This window comes from Pyrus communis, chromosome 15, assembly GCF_963583255.1.
Source record: "Pyrus communis chromosome 15, drPyrComm1.1, whole genome shotgun sequence".
NCBI classification, from domain to species: Eukaryota; Viridiplantae; Streptophyta; class Magnoliopsida; order Rosales; family Rosaceae; genus Pyrus; species Pyrus communis.
The window spans coordinates 19,273,558-19,294,707 of record NC_084817.1 but is presented as its reverse complement, the minus strand read 5'-3'; the positions used below and the strand labels follow the sequence as shown (position 1 = coordinate 19,294,707).

The 21,150-nt window shown below is 34.8% G+C and overlaps 2 protein-coding genes across 2 annotated transcripts; both read left to right on the top strand.

The window, feature by feature from the left end:
- The first annotated feature begins 755 nt into the window (after window positions 1–755).
- Window positions 756–8,446, top strand: LOC137717912 (uncharacterized). Its single transcript, XM_068457417.1, has 15 exons — window positions 756–1,145; window positions 1,406–1,499; window positions 1,899–2,077; window positions 2,737–2,787; window positions 3,621–3,677; window positions 4,365–4,485; window positions 5,016–5,082; window positions 5,222–5,263; window positions 5,933–6,038; window positions 6,117–6,227; window positions 7,170–7,241; window positions 7,335–7,436; window positions 7,547–7,593; window positions 7,695–7,722; window positions 7,809–8,446. Exons 1-15 carry the CDS (start codon window positions 1,128–1,130, stop codon window positions 7,908–7,910), a joined length of 1,197 nt encoding a protein of 398 aa, XP_068313518.1. The 5' UTR covers window positions 756–1,127; the 3' UTR covers window positions 7,911–8,446.
- A 7,959-nt stretch (window positions 8,447–16,405) lies between these two features.
- Window positions 16,406–18,012, top strand: LOC137718013 (homeobox-leucine zipper protein ATHB-6-like). The gene is made up of 4 exons (XM_068457537.1): window positions 16,406–16,581; window positions 16,669–16,814; window positions 16,894–17,261; window positions 17,469–18,012. Exons 2-4 carry the CDS (start codon window positions 16,754–16,756, stop codon window positions 17,862–17,864), a joined length of 825 nt encoding a protein of 274 aa, XP_068313638.1. The 5' UTR covers window positions 16,406–16,581; window positions 16,669–16,753; the 3' UTR covers window positions 17,865–18,012.
- Window positions 18,013–21,150: the final 3,138 nt, after the last annotated feature.

Below are 21,150 nucleotides of genomic sequence, written 5' to 3'. Positions count from 1 at the left end.
ATTACATTAGGAGGTTGCTCGAACCAAGAGACCGGGTGAGCTAAATTAGGCCTAATCTATCTAGGCGATGAGCCAATTTATTGGCATCCTTTCGGACGGAAGTATTCTTCCATTGTCCAACATTTTGTAGAATCCTCCGTGTATCCTCTAGTAGGTGCCCAAAAGGACCATTATTAGCCGTGACCCATTAGTTGGATTGCTGAAACAACCATAAGGGCATCCCCTCCATCCCCACATTTGCAGTGGGAGGTGTGCTATCCACATACCATTTTTTACTTCTTACATATTTCTTGTTAATTTCTGTCCGTTGATCTTCTTCAATTCATCCAATCTGACGGCCAAAAACCAAAAAAATGTGGGAGAAGTAAAAAAGATTGTGTGGATATCACACCCCTTGCAAGGGGCCATTGTTGCAGAAACAAAGCTACTTCACAAGCAGCAGTCACCTCGGCTAGTAACGATGTTGTGATGCCATCGAACTTAAATGCAGCAGCTGCCAAGAATTGCCCTTCCACATTCCTAACCTTTGAATTTGAATCAATCATTGCAACTGAGAAGACCAGCCCAAAAAAAGGCTAAATAATGACCTAGTGGGTTTCATAGGATTATAGTCTAGCTTTCAATTGGAGATGAATTTTTAAACAAATTAAATCATTTTTTAGCTTTTAGACCTTTAACTCTCTCCATAGCTTTAGATCCCAACATTTGACCCAACGTGAAAAGAAAATCCAAAATTCAAATACCCGAAAGAAGAAATGGAAGAGTAAAAAGAAGGATCGAAAACACAAAAAGTACAAGTAGAATACGCGTGACAACGGTCAAACTTGAGCGCAAGACCCGGCCTTCAATCCAATGTAAACTCAGAATCCCCGCCGCCCGGGCTTTCCAAGACTGAAAACCAAACAGATAACAGAACACCACAACCACCGCCGGCTGCGGCACTCAAAAATCCGCCGCTCGCCGCCCTTCTTCTTCGCTTCCTATTCCAACTCTCTTCTTCTTCTTCTCGTTATTATTCGCTTTCTCTGGGGCTCTCTCTACAGCCATTACATTGCAAGTTAAGGTTTTGGGTTTGGGTTTACAATACAGTTACAAAGCTGCTTCCTTCATTGATAAATCCTTCACCAATGGCGCTTCGTTTCGAGGTAGGTTTCGAATTCTAGGGCCATGGTTTCTTTTACGTTGTGATTTTTAATGGTTTTATATTTAAAGTTTTGAACTTTCTCATCCCAATAGGCACTTTTTTATTTTGTATTTTATATTTGCATAGGAATGAATGAATGAAAGATTGATAAGCTCACTGTCTCCATTCATTCGAAATCAATACAATGTTTGTTGGTTTGTTGGGTTGTTTCTGTTTACTGATGTGGGAAATTTGTTCGGTTTTATCTATTTTGTGATTCAGGTTTTGGGGAGGTTTAACCGTGCTCGTGCAGCTAGATTGACCCTGCCTCACTTTGTGTGCCAGACACCACTTTTCATGCCCGTTGGAACGCAAGGTATTGCTTTAAATTTCATACATTTTGGTACTGAATAGAAGCTATTCCTCATGAGTAAATTAATCTTTTATCTGAGCTAATTAGCTTTCAATTCAATTGGTATTTGATCTGTTAACGACTTATCGAGGATTCGTTGTCTCAAGAACATATTTTTGTGGGCTAGCTTTAGGTGCTGACATTAATAAAACATTATCAGTATGTGCGTTGTGTAAAATCTTCACGCGTGCATGCATGCACACACACACACTTTTCGCTCCTATTGTCCAATATTCAATGCCTCCATAATTTTTCTTTGTTCACCTTAGATGTTGATGTGCATATATGAACAACATTCATGGATGCCCTTGGCTTTGTTGTATTGAGTAATCAATGATATGGATAAGGTTTTCTTGGTTTCAGGAACTATAAAAGGGTTGACAACCGAACAGCTTGAAGATATTGGTGCTCAAATAATACTTGGCAATACGTATCATTTGGCACTTCGTCCGACCTCTGAGCTTCTTGATGAGTTGGGAGGTCTCCACAAATTTATGAAGTGGCCAAGAGCATTGCTTACTGATTCTGGTGGCTTTCAGATGGTTAGTTTCCCTCAGTATTTCACTATATGTTACATATTGATTTTGATTTAATTGTTTTTTCGTTTTAAATTGTTTCCATGTCTAGAGTTCTGTTGACGTACTTATTGAAATACAATCCATCTGAAACTATTTATGCAACACGTTTAATGGATGCTTGTGCATTGTGATGAATTTATTGTCCTAAATAAATCCCTCTGCCTCTTCCCCCTCCATTTTTTTCCGTTCTCATTCTCCAGGTTTGCCCCTACTTTGTGATTCTTACTGGTTACATTGAACTTTATGTTACTATAGTTAAGCTTTCCCTTATTTGAGTATGTCACATTTGTCCAGGAGGCATGGGAACAAGTCAGTATCTACTGTTCCAATGACTTGTTTGCTTACTGTACTTTGTTATAAATAACTAAATAACATATCAAAGACGGTGTTTTTAAACTTACTTTCTAATGTATGCTACTGTAGAAGTAGAATGGGCATTCTTTCATAATGTGTAGCCCAGATTTTGATAATTCTTTTCAGCTTGGATTGATGAACTTATGCTATTGACGATGTGGTTGTTTTGTTGGCCAGTTTATTAATGCTGTTTTTGTGGACATTTTTTTTTGTATCAGTAAATAATTTATGCAGTGAAATCATACAATTTATTTTGTTACTGTTTTCAGGTATCATTATTGCATTTAGCTGACATCACCGAAGAAGGTGTAACATTTCAGGTAATCTCTTATTTTGGCACTGCTTATTGTAGTTTAGGTGCTGGTGGTGAATAATGATTGAGTTGTTCGCTCATGTTGAGCTATCGTCACTGGATCAAGCCCTGGCAAAGTTTTACAATCGCTAACAAGTTGTCTCCAATATCTTCTATAAATGAAAGGAGAAAGATTAAAGCACCAAATTTAATTAATTTTAAAGGAAAAGTAGGAGTTTGTTGGGATGAAGAAAGCCATTTTTGTGCAGCGAAAGAGTTATTGTCTCCAATTATTTCTTCTTTTGATTGCATTGCTAATATCAAGTACTGTATGTGAGTCATACTGGTGGAATGCAATGGTGGACATGGGGAAAGAAGGGTGATGCTGATTCCTCTTTCTTTTAGTGTACTTGGGGAGAACTGAACAGAGCAGCTGAGGCATGGAGATACCCTTATGCTTAACCTATTATGCTCATAATTATTAATAATTTGATTATCGTTTAATCCAACTGCCCCATTCTTAGGGGCCGATATGTCATAAAAAACTTTTAATGTCCATTTGTTTTGCCAGTGAACACACTTTATCTTCATCTTTCGTAATCTACAATAATTGTTTCATAATTTGGAAAACTAACCTTAAAAAATATTTTTCTTATATCTCATCTCATTTTGGCAAGCATAGATGGGTGTTGTCATTTATTTTATATAAAAGTCTATACCTTGTTTATTGTTAATGCTATATTACTTTTTCATTTTGTACTTAAATGTTTCATGCTGATAATTAGGTGTATCAAGAATTTTTTTTATTTTGGGTTTGTCGTTCGTCCATAAGGATGATAACTGATTATTCTCCTACTTCAGTCACCAGTTGATGGAAAGCCAATGCTTTTGACACCTGAGGAGTCAATTCAAATCCAAGTACGTACTTCTATTTCATTTCATTTTTTGGTTATCTGCATGTAATTTTTGGGTTAACTACCAAGGTCTTTACACCAATCTATGCCATTGAGTGTCCTTCATCAAGATGTCGTAATGATATAGATGTAGCACATGGAATTATAGAAAGGAAATAAGAATAGAGTATGAAATCCAAACTCTTAAAACAAGGCCCATCACATGGGCAGCCCAAAAAATAATTGAATTTATAATAGTAAAAAACAAAGGAAAACTAATGAAAAGTCCAAAAAAACTTTAGTTTTAATGAAAAAGGACAAATAAAGGTGTCGTGAATAGTACCAGGGAAAGGTAAAAATATGGTTTTTCGTTAAAAGTGAACAGTACCGGGAGTGTTTCGTTAAAACTCCCAAAAAACAAACAATAATAGTTAAACTTCTGATAGTTAATACTTCAATTCATTGAATTTGTAATTAAATTGCTGGCACCTTCTGTTAAGGTTTTGAATGTAGTGGTAAACCAAATTAATTCATGGGTATTAGAGCATGAGATCTTGACTTTGAATTTCTGGGCTCTTTAGCAGCGGGAGAAGCTTGATGAGTTTGTAACATAGAGTATAGCTTTCAAGATATTATGTCTAATTAAAACATTTATTTTCTAACCAAGTGTTTCCCTCTACCATCCTTTCTGTACCTTCAATGATCTGTGCAGAACAGAATTGGAGCAGATATTATTATGGCCCTCGATGATGTAGTCAAAACCACCACCACTGGTCCAAGAGTTAAGGAGGCCATGGATCGCACTATACGATGGATAGACAGATGCATTAAAGGTGAATTATATTTGATTGTCACTGGTGTTTCTTGTATATATACTTTTAAATAGTTTACACTTTACAGGAAAAGGTAACATAGATATATGTATATGTGTGCATTTATACATGTATAATCATATATAATCATCTCAAGTTTGATAGATTACCTAGAAGATCTTTCTTAGGCTTTAGAGCTACTGTGCTGTGCTAAGTTTATTGAACTAGGTGAAGTCTATTCTTTAGGTCCAATTTCATGGTTATTAGCAAGTTTCTTAGATTTACAACATCATGACTAGGTGATTTCTCGTCGTATATGTATGCGACAGGTTATGCTTACATTCCAACTATTTCAATAGTTATCAATTCAGCAGTTCCTTCTTTCCTTAGTTCCCCAATTCATCCATAATAGCCATATACAATTCTTAGATTGTGCGTAACTTTTTAGTTTTCGTCCTATTTATTGTAAGTTGTAATGCTTTATGTTCTCAATTTTTATGCTCGTCTCGGCTGGTCAGCTTTGTATTTATCTGCACTGCTTTTATAAACAGCTCACAAGAGACCAACAGAGCAGAACTTATTTGGTATTGTACAAGGTGGCTTAGATCCTGTATTAAGGTGAACTTCAACTGAATATGTAATCTGCATGCTTTATGTTGATCTTTTAGTGCATTTTTTTATTATTGTTCTGTTCCTTATACTAATAATGCGTTTGTAACAACTAACAAATTGTTTCATGTCCATAACTTGTGAGCAGAGATACATGTGTTAAAGGCTTGGTGAATCGAAACTTACCCGGGTATGTTCTCTTTAGTGGCTGATTCGTTGTAGGTCACTTTATCCGGCACATTGGTAATCCGTTGTAGTTTTTGAAGTTAGCCAGTTACAAAAGTTGTTGAATTTGTAATATTTCATGATAAAATAGTAACAATGCTTGTATGTAAAAATGAACTATGATGCATCACTTACAGAATGCATCTTGCAACCAAGGTCACAAGTTCAATTCCCCTCTTCCCCAATACCGCTTTTACAAAGGAAGAAAAAAAGAAGATAATAAGTGCAGCCTTATGGTACAAAAACACCATAACACATTTAAAATCACTGATCATTTATGTTAGTCTCATAGAAAGCCAAGGTGTATTGATTATATTTTTCCTTTAAAAGCAGAGTGGCAATACTGTCAATGGCTTATTTTTGGTTAATAATGTTCTAAAGTGTGGAAGAAAGAATTTAAAATTCTCCTTCTCTTTCTGACGGGTTAACACAATTTTTTCTGTGTTGTTCCTTAATTTCAACTTTATTGGTTTGAAATTCGAACTCTCTGCAGAATTAGCAACGTGTTTACATTTGTTCTAATATTTAATGGGATTTGGAAATCTTGCAATACTACACATGCGCTTCTGTTTCACGGTTGGTGGTGTTGGTAACTTCTATTAAGCAGCTGAGTTGACCAAGTTTACTGTGACAGGTATGCTATTGGCGGTCTTTCTGGCGGTGAAAGTAAGGATTCATTTTGGCGTGTTGTTGCACAATGCACTGCCGCATTGCCTGAGGAGAAACCGCGATATGTTATGGTGCTGGAGACTTACTAATTTCCATTTGAACTTCCTTTAAGTATCCCAAGTCATGATATTTTCTTGCGCATCTTTCAGGGTGTTGGTTATCCTCTGGATATTGTAGTTTGCAGTGCTCTAGGTGCTGACATGTATGACTGTGTTTATCCCACACGTACTGCTCGCTTTGGTACAGCTCTTGTACCCGAGGTGATTACTTGAACATTCTGATCTACACTTTTACATTTTTATTGAATATATTTATGTGTGCCATCCAACTGTAGTAATTGATTAACATCATAAACAGCTAATCTTGAACCATTACATCTATGATTAATATACTCCTTTCATCAGGATGATTTGTATTTATTTTAGTTGCTTACTAGAGGGAATGAGTACACTTCTATCATTAGTTATTTACGTTAGTTGCTTACAAGAGCTCCTGTATGCGTGTATGTATGTGTAGTTGTGTACTAAAATTTTTTATATGAACGACTTATAAATATATGCACTAGAAACACACTAGCAGCTAAATTTTTTGGCAACGCCATGAGGTTCTGTTAAGCCCATTTTAAAATAGTCCTTGTAATCACTGGAAGGAGAGTATTCAGTTTGATATTCAAGTAGGTTGGTTCCTCTGTTAAGTTCCGTCACAGCTTGTAATTTTGTGTGGTTATTTGGTCAGGATTATTTGTTTGAACTTTGATTTCGAACTTCATGAATCATTGCCGTTTCTTTCTTAATTAGATGGGGATATAATTCTTATCAGATACGAATTTAGATGCTTGCATCTTGTTCTACCAGCTAAGCTCTACTTGTCCTCTTTAAGTTTGTTGTTATATGAATGTGACAAATAACACTTGCTTATTTCAAAACTTCTCAACGACCTTTGTACTTTATAGTGTTCAAGCTTGAAATGAGTTGGTGTTTCTTCAAAGCTTTCTAGTTAATGTTCTATGTTTTCTAATGCACTTAGAACTGTGTCGTACAATATTTATGTGGGTATTGCCACATCCAGTGCACGTTCATTGAGCGTCGTCGCTATACAGTATTTTATACAAGTGGACCTAATTCTGTTGACAACTGGATGTATAGTTCAACAGTACGAAAGAAGATTTCCTCTCATTTTGTATGTGATGTTTACTATTTCAGGGAGTGCTGAAACTCAAACAGAAAGCAATGGCTGAAGATACCCGCCCTGTTGATCCTACATGTGATTGTATGGTATGCATATATGGGCTAATCTTTTGCGTGAAAGATCAATGCAGAAGTCGATCAATGATGTATAACTGATTCGTTCTATTTCTTCAAATGCAGGTCTGCAAAAATTATACTAGAGCTTACATTCATTGCCTTGTTACGAAAGATGCTATGGGATCTCAGCTTCTGTCATATCACAATTTATATTACATGATGAAGGTTTAGAACGCAAAAGTTATTATATTTTACTTGCCGGATAATTTTTTTCCTCTGCATTTCTTAACTAAAACCCTTCCTCCCTCTTTCTCTCTCTTCCCTTTTAAATGCAGCTAAGTAGAAATCTGCACTCTTCAATAATCGAGGGAAGGTTTCCAGAGTATGTTTGCCTCTGATTTACCCTTCTCAACCGTAGTTCTCACTTGTTCCGGACCTCTAGTTGTACCAGTTTAACCCTTTTTCTTAAAACTTTTTTTGCAGGTTTGTACGTGAATTTCTGCAACAAATGGTATTTTCTTTAGACACCTTCATCTTTTTATATCTGCATGTCCAAAGTCCATCTGTTGAAATGTTTCGCATCTTATTGTCTTGTAGTTTCCGAAAGGTGATGTCCCCGAGTGGGTCTGTGATGCCATGGAGGTTGCTGGAATCGACATTTCTTCCTGCTGCATTCCATTTTCATCATCCCAAGATTAGAAGTAGGAATGTACACCGAACGCAGGTTAGGCTTATACAAATTTTGACACAATTTTGAGGTTGACATTGAAGAAAGGTAGGTAAGGGCAGCGTAAATTTGTTTGCCCTTGATTTGTTTCACTAGAAATTACACAGAGCGGCTAAAAACTGCAAGATTTAGAGTGTGGGAAATTTGTTTCGGAATAGGATCCGACAAAGATTTAACTGCGTGTAATTTAAAATATTATGAAATCAAATGCAGCTAGCAAATTACTATAGCTTGTATTGTGAAGTTTAATTTTTGTTGTTCATTAGTCCTTGCGTGACCCAATTACATACCGACACACGTAGGGATGGGCAACAGTTATGGTGGGAGGATAACGGTTGTTATTTACCCATAACCGTTTATGTTCATACCCGCATAACTATTTACCTGTTGGGTAATTGCATAAACGGTTATATCCATATCCATAACCGTTTATAAACGGTTAACCATACCCATAACCGTGTACCCATTTAACCATAACCGTTTACCTATTCAATCATAACCATTTACCCGTTTTTGAACCCGTTTATCAGTTTTTCACCCATTTACCCTTTTTTTCCCGTCTACATGTTTTTTTTTTTTTTTTTTTTTTTTTTTTAACAACTTGAAAATTACAAAAAAAAAAAATTTGTCATAATTTTCGTTTTCTGACAATTAAATACCGTTATAGGTACATTTTAGCATGCATTTTCCTATTTTAATCATTTAAGTCCTCATACAATTCCAATAATTGAAATAATTGTTTATGAACGAAATTTTTTTGTTACACCCAAGCAAATCTTTAATTATAATCCATATAATTACAAAGTAAAGCTTCTAAAAATAAACATTTTTCTACACTAATACCAGTACTTTCTGTTAACTGCAAGATAGGTCATAAGCTTCAAGTTAGCTCTTTCTCCTTGTTGGCTTCTTGTGCTTCAAACTTTCTGTATACGAAAAGTTTAGCACAAATACATAAATGTGTTATAACCGTTAAAAATATTATAAATTTTACATATATTAAATTAAATGGGTAAATGGATACCTGTTATAACCGTGGGTAATACCCATAACCGCACATTTAAATTTCACGGATAAACGGTTACACCCATAACCGTTTGGTCGTCTAAACGGTTACCCATAACCATAACCATGAACTTTAAATGGGCGGGTAACCGCGGTTACCCAAACCCATGGGTATTTTGCCCATCCCTAGACACACGTGGTTAGGTTTCTCTCTTTTGTTAAGAGTTTCAATTCACATGTTATGTAACTACCTTGTCGAACATATATCTAGTGGCAAGAAAGCTTACAACGGAGATGCCATTGTGGTGATATCTAGAGTCAATCAAGCGCTGCCGGGATGCTATTCTGACGTATCAAAGCATGGCAGTGCATGATCGACTTGATATATTGTTGTAGATGCATTCCTATTGTATCATAAGGTTGGAAATTCATATCACTTCTAGATTGAGTGTTGATAGACTCAACAGGGGAAAGGAAAATCAGACAAACGTACAAATTGTGTTATGGCATTGCGAATTCCACAATAATATAAGCACTCTTTTCAATCGTATTCCCTGTAATCTTTATCCAAGCCATCTTTTCACAATTCACACCAAGTTTATATTGTTCTCTTTTCATTTCAACAAATTCAGCTACCCTTTGCTGAAACAAACATATGAGAGCGAAATAATGAAAGTGGGTTCATGTTCCTTTCTCACTATTCATTTACTTTTGATGCAAATGACGCGTAGCTCAATTGATTAAGATTGTTCACATTTGCACCCAAGATCTCCAATTCAATTCTCGCTTTCCCCAATATCGGAACCTAGGGTTCATATTCCTTTCTCACTAAACCTAGCCTTTCTTTGTTGCTTTTTCTTTTCATAAAGAACCCTCCCTAGAGAATGAAACTAATGGACTCATCATAAGGGTTTGAAAACTCACGCAACTTAGATATGTTGAAGTGAGGCTTTGGGACCAAGTGCCCTTAATCTCAGTGGCACAAATGGAGTGTCCCACAAGGAACCTATTTCTTGTTGGCATGTTATGGAAAAATTCCAAGCTTGCACGGCAACCGGATCAGACTCCTTAAAGGGAAACCTAACTATTCTCTACCTAAACCCGTTGAAACTGAGATAATGCATGTGCCTTCCTCGTCTATGGTTCTGAAATACGTTTCTGGAATTCATCACTGCTTCTGAGATTCAAGGCACCAAATCAATGCGACCCCTACATGCTTAAGCCTCAAAGCAATTCCAGTTCTAATTGATGGAGTTGAGATTCAAACCTTGCTGTCTATATAACATCGCCCGATCAATATGCTGTCTATATTGTTGTTCGTGTCTATATTTCTGTTTTGCATAAACACTTTTAGAATTACTTGAGCGTTCCTGCAACCAAGAAAATAATAAACATATTAGATCTTGTCACACTAATGGATGATGAAAATTTAAGAGCTCAAGGTTAGAGGAATTGTTACCTTTCATGGCTGAAGGTCGTGTCCTTATGCACTAGTAGTTTTGAGTTTGAAGATCATTCATTAAGGTACATGTGGTGTACTATAATTGGAGGATTTGAGACTCGTTATCCCTCACATCATCATTATTCGTTTGACTAGGAAAAATGTAGTAAGTGATCAATGGCGGAGCTAGGAATTTTTTACCGGATGGGCTAGCTTAAAAATTTAAATTTTTATAAATAAAGAAACTTGATAACCGTATTTTTTGTTGTATCAGCTAGCTTAAAAAAATTCACAAGGTGAGCCAAAAAAATTTGTAATTAAATAAATATGTGTTAAAATTCAAACAAATCCAAACTTGTACATATACAAGAAACGATGAAAAAAAAGGATGTAAGAAAAAGAGATGGTATGTAAACTGTATTATATAATTTTATATAGTTAAATCTAAAGAAATCGGATTAATGACTAAATATATAGTGGGTTACATTCGAAAATCAATCAAAATTAAATGTAAAATTTTATTTTTCACCGGAAGCTACCTGGGCTACAGGGCAATCCTTAACCTGGCTCCGCCAGTGTAAGTGATGTCATTAAGAATCTCGAGTTGGGAAGGCTCTTAACCACATTGGAGATCATAGCGCCTGATTGAGCCATAATTATAGGGATTGTTATCCTATGCCTGAATTGTATGTACCAAAAAGTTTAAGAATATTCAAAATTAAATGAATTTATACATAAGCATATACCAAATAATAAGAAATAACAATAAATTGTATGTACAAAAAGGTTTTGAGAGTATTAAAAAACTTATAATGAATTTCCAAGTTACGTTCTGAAATTTTCAGGATCATTCTGATTTCAAATTTTTCGAATATGCTCAAAGTTCCGAATTTGAAATTGTGATATGATCTGATCATGTATGTACAAAAAGCTAACTGGGCTACAGGGTAGCCCTTAACCTGGCTCCGCCAGTGTAAGTGACGTCATTAAGAATCTCGAGTTGGGAAGGCTCTTAACCACATTGGAGATCATAGTGCCTGATTGAGCCATAATTATAGGGATTGTTATCCTATGACTGAATTTTATGTACCAAAAAGTTTAAGAATATTCAAAATTAAATGAATTTATACATAAGCATATGCCAAATAATAAGAAATAACAATAAATTATATGTACAAAAAGGTTTTGAGAGTATTAAAAAACTTATAATGAATTTCCAAGTTACGTTCTAAAATTTTCAAGATCATTCCGATTTTCAAATTTTTCGAATATGCTCAAAGTTCCGAATTTGAAATTGTGATATGATCTGATCCAATTCTGAAATTTTGGAATGGAATTTATAAAAATTATTTTTGATCCGATCTATTTAAAAGTCACCCAGTTCATATGTTTGGCTTTTTTTAATCAACGTGTCTTAACCTCATTAGGCGGTATTCTTTTGTTACAATTGTTCTATTCAAATTTTTTTTCTTTGTTTGGATTACGCAATGAAGTAGAATTATTTCTTCTCCTATTACCATCTTTTTCCCTCCCCTCCTCTCACACTTTACTTTTTGTTTATTTCTCTATATAAAAAAATTCAAACAAGATGTTAACGTGAAATAATCGTAGTCGTTTAAACAATAGGGAAGGGAAGGGAAAGAAAAAGAGATTAGGGGGAATGCTTAATTGTAGTCGTATTCTCTATAAATAAACGTTCAAGATTGTCAAGGCTTTGCCAACTGAGGAATTTTATCGAGCATTTGATGCGCACAATAGAAACACACACAAGAAGAGAGAAAAAAAATAGAAAGAGAAAATTGTAAATTAATTTGTCCTAACTATTTAAAGGATCAAATGCAATACACATACAACACATGAAATTTTTTTAAAGGAAAACTAATGAAAATAACTTGAAAACTTTGAGTTTTAATGATAATGATAAAATAAAGGACAAAATGAATAATACATGATTGATTTTTTTAATATAAATTAATTTTTTAATATAAAAATATGATTTTTCGTTCAAATGAATAATACTGAAAACTTTTCGTTAAAATACTCATTCTTTAAATTATTAACATCATGGACAATAATGATCCTATAGTCTCTGCCACTGATTTTTAGTGACAACTGTTTAAAATCATGAAATGATATAAGTTATGTTTATTTATTATTATTTTTTTTTTACAGAAAACGATATGAGTCACTTTGAAAAGAAACAAATTAATGATGTGAAAGTTCAACTTCCCTTATTAAAAAATTAGAATTAAAATAACACATGAGAAATGAATCCTCAATTAAATAAATATTCCAAAAAAGAAGATGCCTAGGACAAAAAATCTAAGAATGTGATATTCACACACCTCTTTTACTTTTTCATTTTTTTTTTAATTTTTGATCATTTGATCGGATGAATTGAAGAAAATCAATAAACAAAAATTAATAAAAGTATGTAAGAAATAAAATAAGGTGTGTAGATAGTACACCCAAAAAGCTAACTGAAAAAGCAAATCTAAGGCTTGGGGTAAAAATATGGTTGAATCCAGCTTTTTAATTTGACTTACCCTCACTTACCATCTTTCCTTCAAAAAAAGAAAAAAATAAAATAAAAGTGCAATGGGGTCCCAATCAAACCATTCGCATCACTGCGACTGACAGCAATAAAGCAAAAACAATGCAATCTAGCTGTGTGTGCAGCTCGAATCTCATAAGGGCCCGAGGTGGCACCCGGCCCCCCACAGGTTTTTGGAAAAAAGGAAAAGGATCTCCTTCGAATTCTTTTTAACTAATCCACTAAAATAGCGAATTTGTGTCAATAAAGTTTGATCCAACGATTATAAGTATGAATTTATTTTAAAAGTTATTAGCATAGGAGCACACACAAAGTGTGTGAGAAATTTTTTTTGTTTTGTTTTTGAAATAGAAGGAGAGAGAAAGAGAGTGATAGAGAATGTGGAAGTGAGAAGTTTTTATTTATTTATTTTTAATTAGAGATATGTTAGGAGCACATGTAGCTGAAGCTTTGAAAAAATATAGCAAAATTTGGTTGTGTGAAATTACATTTCTACCTTATATTTCTTATTCATGTTCTGTTTTAATTAGAGGGTTAAACTGGTAATTTCATAGGGTTTTAGTTGACAATGAGTGTTTTATTAATTAGTAGAGATAATAACTTCAGTCGTTAGATCAAATTTCAACAGCACGGATTCCCTGATTTGGTGAATTAGGAGGAAGGGATTCGAAGAGAATTCCTTTCCTGGAAAAAATTGGTGGAACCAGGCACCCGCTTAAATCATAATTGTGTCTCTCGTAACATTGTATTAGATTATGGCGAATAATAATCAACCTGTCACCACCATTAATTTTATTGCTCACTCCTCATCCACAACCACTAAGAGACGAATATAACACCAAAATACTTAGTTGTAGAGTTGATTCTAACAGTTCACGAAGAAGAATTCCCTCTTTCCATACATACGTATAACAAATTTAACCTCCAAACCTTATACATATATGACTTATCTATTTGTTCAGCATTTTTGCCCTTGTTAAATGGATATGCCTAAATCCCAAATCAACCAAAAACACCCATTCATCTATTTGTTGGTCCCCAAGGCTTACCATCCATGTGATTCTGATGTTAGATCTAAATATAAGGTGTCGACAGCAGCCTAACGTCAGCGATGCCTTTTAATTTTTATTGCACCAGGCGGGTGCATTACATGCATCCAACTGGGAGAGTGGGGCGACAAATTTTGTCGCCTGGGGCCCACCACAACGACTACTTCCAATGTACTCAACACTTCGCCAAATCAAAGACGTCCATTTCAAATTCTCACTTTAATTCACGATTCTTATTATTTTTCGTAGTAATAATTTTTTAAAATCCAAAAATTCATAAAAATTACAAAAAAAAAAAAAAAGAATAGAAAAATCAGAAAAATTAAAATTAAAAATTAAAAAATTTACATTGGTTACATGTAATTATTAGGTTATCTTATTAGGTTTTTTAAGATGTACCACAATTCATTTATAAATATTTAAACAAGATTTTTGAAAGACATGAACACATTGTACAATCACAGTCACCTATTCTAAATCAATCTCATTCGTTCAATAATTACTAAAACATTGAATTATACATTATTAATAAAATAAATCTTTGTGAATAGTAACAGCCATAGCAGTTTACTATTTATGTGAACAGTAATTGCCATAAGTCTAGCCATAGATCTAAATCCATCGAAATGGGTGGAAATGCTCAAATAACACAAAGAGTATGGATTAACCAAGTACTTGATAAAACATCTCACTTAAAATTGAAAAAAAAAATTGGTATTGGGCGCGCTTTTTTAAATTCTACGAGGACTTACATCCGTCATTCTTTAGTTGTGCACCTTGAGGCCTCGTTTGGCACGCCGTATAAAGGACTAGATAGTATTAGTAATACGGTATCAACTGTTTGGTATTCCGATGTACTAATTAAGCACCGGATAAACAAAATCGGTCCCACCACTTTAATAATCCCCTGCACACCCGCTAATTTATACACTCTAATGCCTCCGTATAATTTAGTTGGGTCTCTCTTTCTCCAACCTTCACTGTTCCTACGCATCGCCAAGTCCTCATCCAAGTTTCATTCTCTCCCTTTCCCCATCCCAACCTCCGATCAACATCAAGCACATACAAACAGAAAATCAGAGGCGGCGTATTAAACCCAGGCCATGGCGTCCCTATTCAGACATCCATGATGGCGGATCGAACTAGAATCGAATAGATGTTATCTAGGTTTTTTGGCCTGATGGTGGCGGTGGTTGTGAGGAGGTTGAATTAAAAAAAAATCACCTCTGTGTTTCAAATTTGAAATTTAATCCAAAAGATAAAGCTGCACTAAGTCACCTGTAAAACAATTTTCTGGTTGTTGAGTGAGCAAGTACGAGTCTGTAATTTGGAGGTTGATGTCTGCAAATTTGAGTAATTGGTTTTTAAAGGAATTTGCTTCTTATCGTCACCTTCTCTCACTATCTCCGTCCTCCCCGTCACTTTCTCTTGCCGTCGTTTTCTGTCGCCGACGCTTTCTCTCGCCATCTGTGCTCTCCTAGTCCTCGTCGCCTTCCTCGTCGTCCTCTCCTTGTGGCCTTCCTCATCGCCTACTTGTTGTCCTCCCCTGCAACTGGGTCTTGCAAAGAAACATGGTGCGGCGGAGAGATGATTTCAATTTGGGATTCTTCTGCAACTGGCTGTTTCAATTTATTTGGGATGATTTCTGTTTTTTTTTTTTTTTTTTATAAGTTAATTTTTTTTTTTTAAGTTTGATTTCTCCTATCCGGTATAAAACCAAACACAGTATAAATTATACGGTCATTAGTTCGATACTGCACCAAACGGTCGACTAATTTATTTAGTACTATTCGGTGGCTATTTATCCTATTTGACAAAAATAGTCAGTACAGTCCTAGCTGCCAAACGAGGCCTGAATGTTATTTCTAACTTTGCCCCTGTGTGTGATTGTTGCATCCAGTTACAGTAATTCCAAGCTCTGTATGTGTGTGTGTATTGATATATATTATATATTTATATCAAATATATATTATATATGTGAGCGAATTTGTGGCACCATTTTTTACACAATTTTAAAAACATATTTTTGTAGAGCTTATTTTGTAATACATTTTAATGATTTGAACTGTTATCTTTTGGAACATTATTCATAAATCATTCATATAAAAAATTTATAAATATTAAACCATTAAAACATTCATTATAGTGAAGAAAATAGATGAATATAGTTCTATAAAAGAACTCTAAACCCTTAATCCAACTGTTATATAATTTCAGATTTTTATGATTTTTGGTAGATACATATTTGAGAGAAAATCTTTTTATTTTTATTTTTATCACTTGAGAGAAGGTATAAAATATAGACAATTCGGATAGTTGAAATACATTACGAAGTAAATCACAAAAACGTGTGTCAAAAATAGTAATAAAAATTTTGACAAATTCAAAACCAATATATATATTGGTGATTATATAATGATTGAGTAGGAGAAAGGATTATTGGTTTGTGAGGTGTGTACTTGTGCACTTTGTTTTTCCTTGCTTCTTTGAAAGGGTTTGTTTTGGAGGAAGGAAACCAAGAAAAGCAAGGCAAAGGGGGAACCCCTAGCAGTCTGGTTTTTCTGCTCCAGATCATATTGTCTTACAATTTAAAGGCAAGTGAACCTTCTAGCTATTTTGAAGTATCAATTACCACTTTGGTCATTCAACCATAAAGCTTCCTTCCAACTCTGGCATCCCAGTTGCATGTTCGAGCGCTCTCACAAAACTGAGAAAGATTTGAAACAACAACAAATACCACCTTGTCTTGGAGTTTTGTTTTGAATTATGAAGAGGTTCGGCAGCTCAGAGTCATTGGGTGCTTTGGTCTCCAATTTCCCATCAAAAGGTAAAATTCCTTTCGAGCTTATTTTTCTGCCAAATTTTGTTATTTTATTGATGGGTTTGAAGTCTCATAATTTACGCAGAGGAGGTAAAGCTTGCAAAGGACAAATATGGTTACAGCAAGGAGTTTCAGGCAATGTTAGATTCTTTAGAACAAGAAGATATTGGGGAAGAAATGTCAGGGAAGAAAAGGCGGTTGAGCTCGGAGCAGGTCAAGGCCTTGGAGAGAAGCTTTGAGGTTGAGAACAAGTTAGAGCCCGAGAGGAAGGTCAAACTGGCTGAGGAATTAGGCCTGCAACCGAGACAAGTGGCGATTTGGTTCCAAAACCGTCGCGCACGGTGGAAGACTAAGCAGTTGGAAAGAGACTACAGCGTCCTCAAAGCTGACTATGATGGTTTAAAGCACAACTTTGATAGCCTTGAGAGACAGAATAAAGCTCTTGCTGAAAAGGTTCATACTACTAGTGAAGCTCATTTTGTTTGCATATTTTTCAAAAAAATGATTTCTGCACCCATTTTCTCGTTCTACTCACCATGTTTATTTACGTGTCTCGTTATTCTCTTTTGATTTACTCGGTCCAAAAGTCCAAATAAACAAGGATCTGCAGAAAAAAGTTGACTACTCTTTTTTCAATTGGGGTGTTTGTATTTTTTGCAGCTAAGTCAGTTAAAAGCGAAGCTGTTCACAGAAGGTGCAGAGAGCAACGGCTCCGCGAAAGAAGAGTCACCAATTTCAACGTGCAAAAGCAGTGAAAATATAGAGGTGGAGTTCAAGAACTTGAAGACCAAAGATGGTTCATCAGATAGTGATTCAAATGAAGTTCTTATGAAGGAAGAGAGCAATGGAAATTCATCTCTTGGATATAATAATAATAATAATTCAATTTCTTCAACTTCCATGGTGAATTGGTTTCAATTATCTGAGTCCAGATCAGTAGCTGCAGGAAAAGGGTTTCAAGGCCAGCTTGTGAGGATGGAAGAGCAGAGTCTTTTCACCACAGATGAGTCCTGCAATTTCTTTTCAGTCGATCAAGCTCCTAGTCTTCATTGGTAAATCTGCTGAGCAGTAAAAATAGTTGGACCCTTTTTATTTTTCTAAGGTTTTTGAATGATCTGATAAAATAAAATTTTGTAATTTAGAAGCAAAAATGTCCAATGTAAAGCTTTTTATTTGCCACATCAACAAATAATTAGTTTGCACATTTTCTGCTCAATTTTAGAAAACCTTAGGACTGGACTTTTAGTGGAACTGCCGTGAAAAGTTAAAATGTTTGTTTTCGCTTTTAACTTTTTTTTTTATATTTTTGATCATCAGCGTGCGTGAATTAAACGGACACAACATACCATATTAAACATGAATGCATAAACGGAGAAAAATGACGTGTATATCATTTCTCTAAAGTTTCTCACATAATTGTACCCTAAAGTCACAATGTTTCAAAACCAAACCATGTGCAATGTGATGCATCATACAAAGGTGGTACAAACTTCACATGTAGTTGTCAAATTCTCATTTCCATAAAGCTTGGGCGGGTCACTAACTAGGATTTGACAACTTCTCTGCAAAGAATTAAACGACACTACCAAGTTGGCATGTAAACATAAAGCTACCCTCCTTTTTTCTTTTCCTTGTACATCAAACGGGGTGTCTCACATTTGTGATATCATTCGAATATCGTATAGTATAGCACATGCAACTAAAACGCTCATTTTATGCAATATTACACACATAATGTAGGAAATGTAAAATACCAGTTGTAAGAATATGATCACAAGTATAGATGTATTTTGGCCAAATGCTTGAGTACAAATTGGTTTAGAAACGCTTTATTGAACAAGGTTTGAAGGTCCTGATTTATATATGATTGAAACTGAGAATTGATAATGAATTACTCACTTATATTAAAAATAAGAGACAATGTTGATTTTTTACAAGGAATCTAAAAGAAAATTTGTAAGGATTGGTTGTCTTTATAAAGGTAGTTGTTGCTCCCACAGGAATATGTTCCTACTCAGATGGTTTTTTTTTTTTTTTTAAATTTCTCACTTTTTTGTTTGTGATGGGAGACTATCAACCCATGTGTTTGGTGAAAAAAGTATCATCCTGATCTATAGCTAACACATGGAATTGCAAAACTACGTTCCAAAGCTTCTTGCATGTGAGTTTGCATCCTGAAAAATAATCGGAGTCCATCGTGTATGGGTGTGTGATTGAATTTTGGGCGTTTGATGCATATGAGTTTCATCATAAGACTCAAACACACTTATGATAAAAACTTACAGGTTTGACTGAATTTTGGGTGTTTGATGTGTATGAGTTTCGTCATAAGACTCAAGTGTATTTACAGTAAAAATTATTCATGTGTAATTAAAGTCTAGTCGTTAATATTCGCTTATATGGGTGGACGGTTGAATTTTGACCGTTGATGCATATGAGCTTCGTTATAAAACTCAAATGCACTTACCATCCAGAAATTACTCATGCGTAGTTAAGTTGTTTATGCATGTTAATGTATAAGTAAGCCGCTGAACTTTTGTCATTGATGCACGTGAGTGTCTCTATAAGATTCAAACACTTACGATCACATATTTTTCACGCGTGAGCTGAAGTCTGGTAGCTTGCAAACGTAATATTCATTATAAAACTCACTTGCATATACTATCTAAAGATTTAAATTCTAAAATTATCCCACAACGGCATGAACGATTAACTCTAACAATCAATATCCGACTACTACTACTCGCATAAAAAGGCCACATGCTAGAATTTAATTCAAAAAGAGGAACATAATTCATTGAATGGCACATTTTAATTTTTTGTCCCTCCATGGGAGAGTAGGTTTTTGATTTGAAAACTCGTGGAGTTGGAGAAGGCACAAGTCATTTTCCCACTTTTTCCTCTCACTTTAGGTGGGAAAGAGACAGACCAAAAAGCTGCTGCGACTCTCAGCTCCTCCATGTCTCGCTCATGTCAGCTGTGGGCTACCCTGCGTCACCCATCTTTGACTGTTAATGCCTCCTATGGAATCTAGCTAACCCTAAAAGCTGAGAGGTTCACCATATGACACTGACAGGCAGTCTCTGTGTTTCTATTGTGATGTAGGGGTGTACTTCTGTTGAGTCAATCCGAATTTGTACATGCTTAATTCGATTAAACCTGATCCAACGGGTTAAAATAAAATAAAATTTTGCCAAATCCAACCTGATCTCAACTTGATTATTTATTGAGTTGGGTTGTGTTGATTCATTGTTTGCCCATATCAACAAAAATCTAATTCAATTTTTAGTCCAAATTCTCTCGTGCCTATATTTTTCATCCTGTTTCATATTATATAAGCTCTGTATAAGTTTATGGTGACTATAAATTGAAGTTTGTTGGTTTTTATTTGAACAATTAATAATAATGTTGATTTTATGTTTTTATTGGTTGAAACTTTGTATTGATTCATTTTTTGCCCATATCAACTCAAATTTAATTCAATTTTTAGTCCATATTCTCTCGTGCCTATATTCTTCATCATGTTTCATATTATATAAGCTATGTATAAGTTTAGGATGACTATAAATTGAAGTTTATTGGTTTTTATTTGAACAATTAATATTAATGTTGATTTTATGTTTCTTTTGGTTGAAACTTTGTATTCTATTATAATTATATTATAACTTTGCATTGTTCAAACATTAGAAATGGTCTCTACACGATTTGGTTGAACTTTTGGAACACGGTTCCCCTCTGGATCCATTATGTGAGGATCATAGGGATCCCCACATCTCAACCGTTCATTGTATATCATGCGGTCAGTTTTTGTCATGTACTATTTGTGTTTAATTTAAAATAATAAAAGTAAAATGATTTCTAACTGCACAATTCACAATGTACGGCTGAGATGTGGGAATCCCTAGAATCTTCACATAATAGATCCGTAAGGGATCCGTGTTAGAACTTTTGTATAGAATGATGTGTAAAATTGAAATTTAACTAATATATTGACATTGTTTGGTACCAAATTTGAACAATCTTGTAAAAGAAGGTTTTATAATACTGAACTCGATAAAGTTTAGCAAATCCGAACTCAATCTAAGTAAGCCTAAACCCAATTTAAACTCAAACTCATATGAAACCCAAACCCAACTCAAATTCAAATTTTAAATGTTGAGCTAAAGTTGGGATGACCATCTAATCCGTCAAACCCGCCCGAATTACACTCCTAGTGTGTGGTAGTCACTATAAAACCACCCACAAAACCCATGACTTTTTTGTTATATGAGGGTCCCATTTTGCATTAATCATGCATGGGCATCCACTGTAGAACAATTTTAGCCTCTCAAACTTCAGTCTT

What these genes read in the sequence shown, in the direction of transcription:
- LOC137717912 (XM_068457417.1), top strand. An exon ending in AAGAAGGTGTAACATTTCAG is followed by an intron (nt 2,788 to 3,620) that starts GTAATCTCTTAT and finishes CTCCTACTTCAG; the next exon opens with TCACCAGTTGATGGAAAGCC. An exon ending in ATCGAGGGAAGGTTTCCAGA is followed by an intron (nt 7,594 to 7,694) that starts GTATGTTTGCCT and finishes CTTTTTTTGCAG; the next exon opens with GTTTGTACGTGAATTTCTGC.
- LOC137718013 (XM_068457537.1), top strand. Translation starts at nt 16,754, where the DNA reads ATGAAGAGGTTCGGCAGCTCAGAGTCATTGGGTGCTTTGGTCTCCAAT. An exon ending in CTCCAATTTCCCATCAAAAG is followed by an intron (nt 16,815 to 16,893) that starts GTAAAATTCCTT and finishes TAATTTACGCAG; the next exon opens with AGGAGGTAAAGCTTGCAAAG. An exon ending in ATAAAGCTCTTGCTGAAAAG is followed by an intron (nt 17,262 to 17,468) that starts GTTCATACTACT and finishes TATTTTTTGCAG; the next exon opens with CTAAGTCAGTTAAAAGCGAA.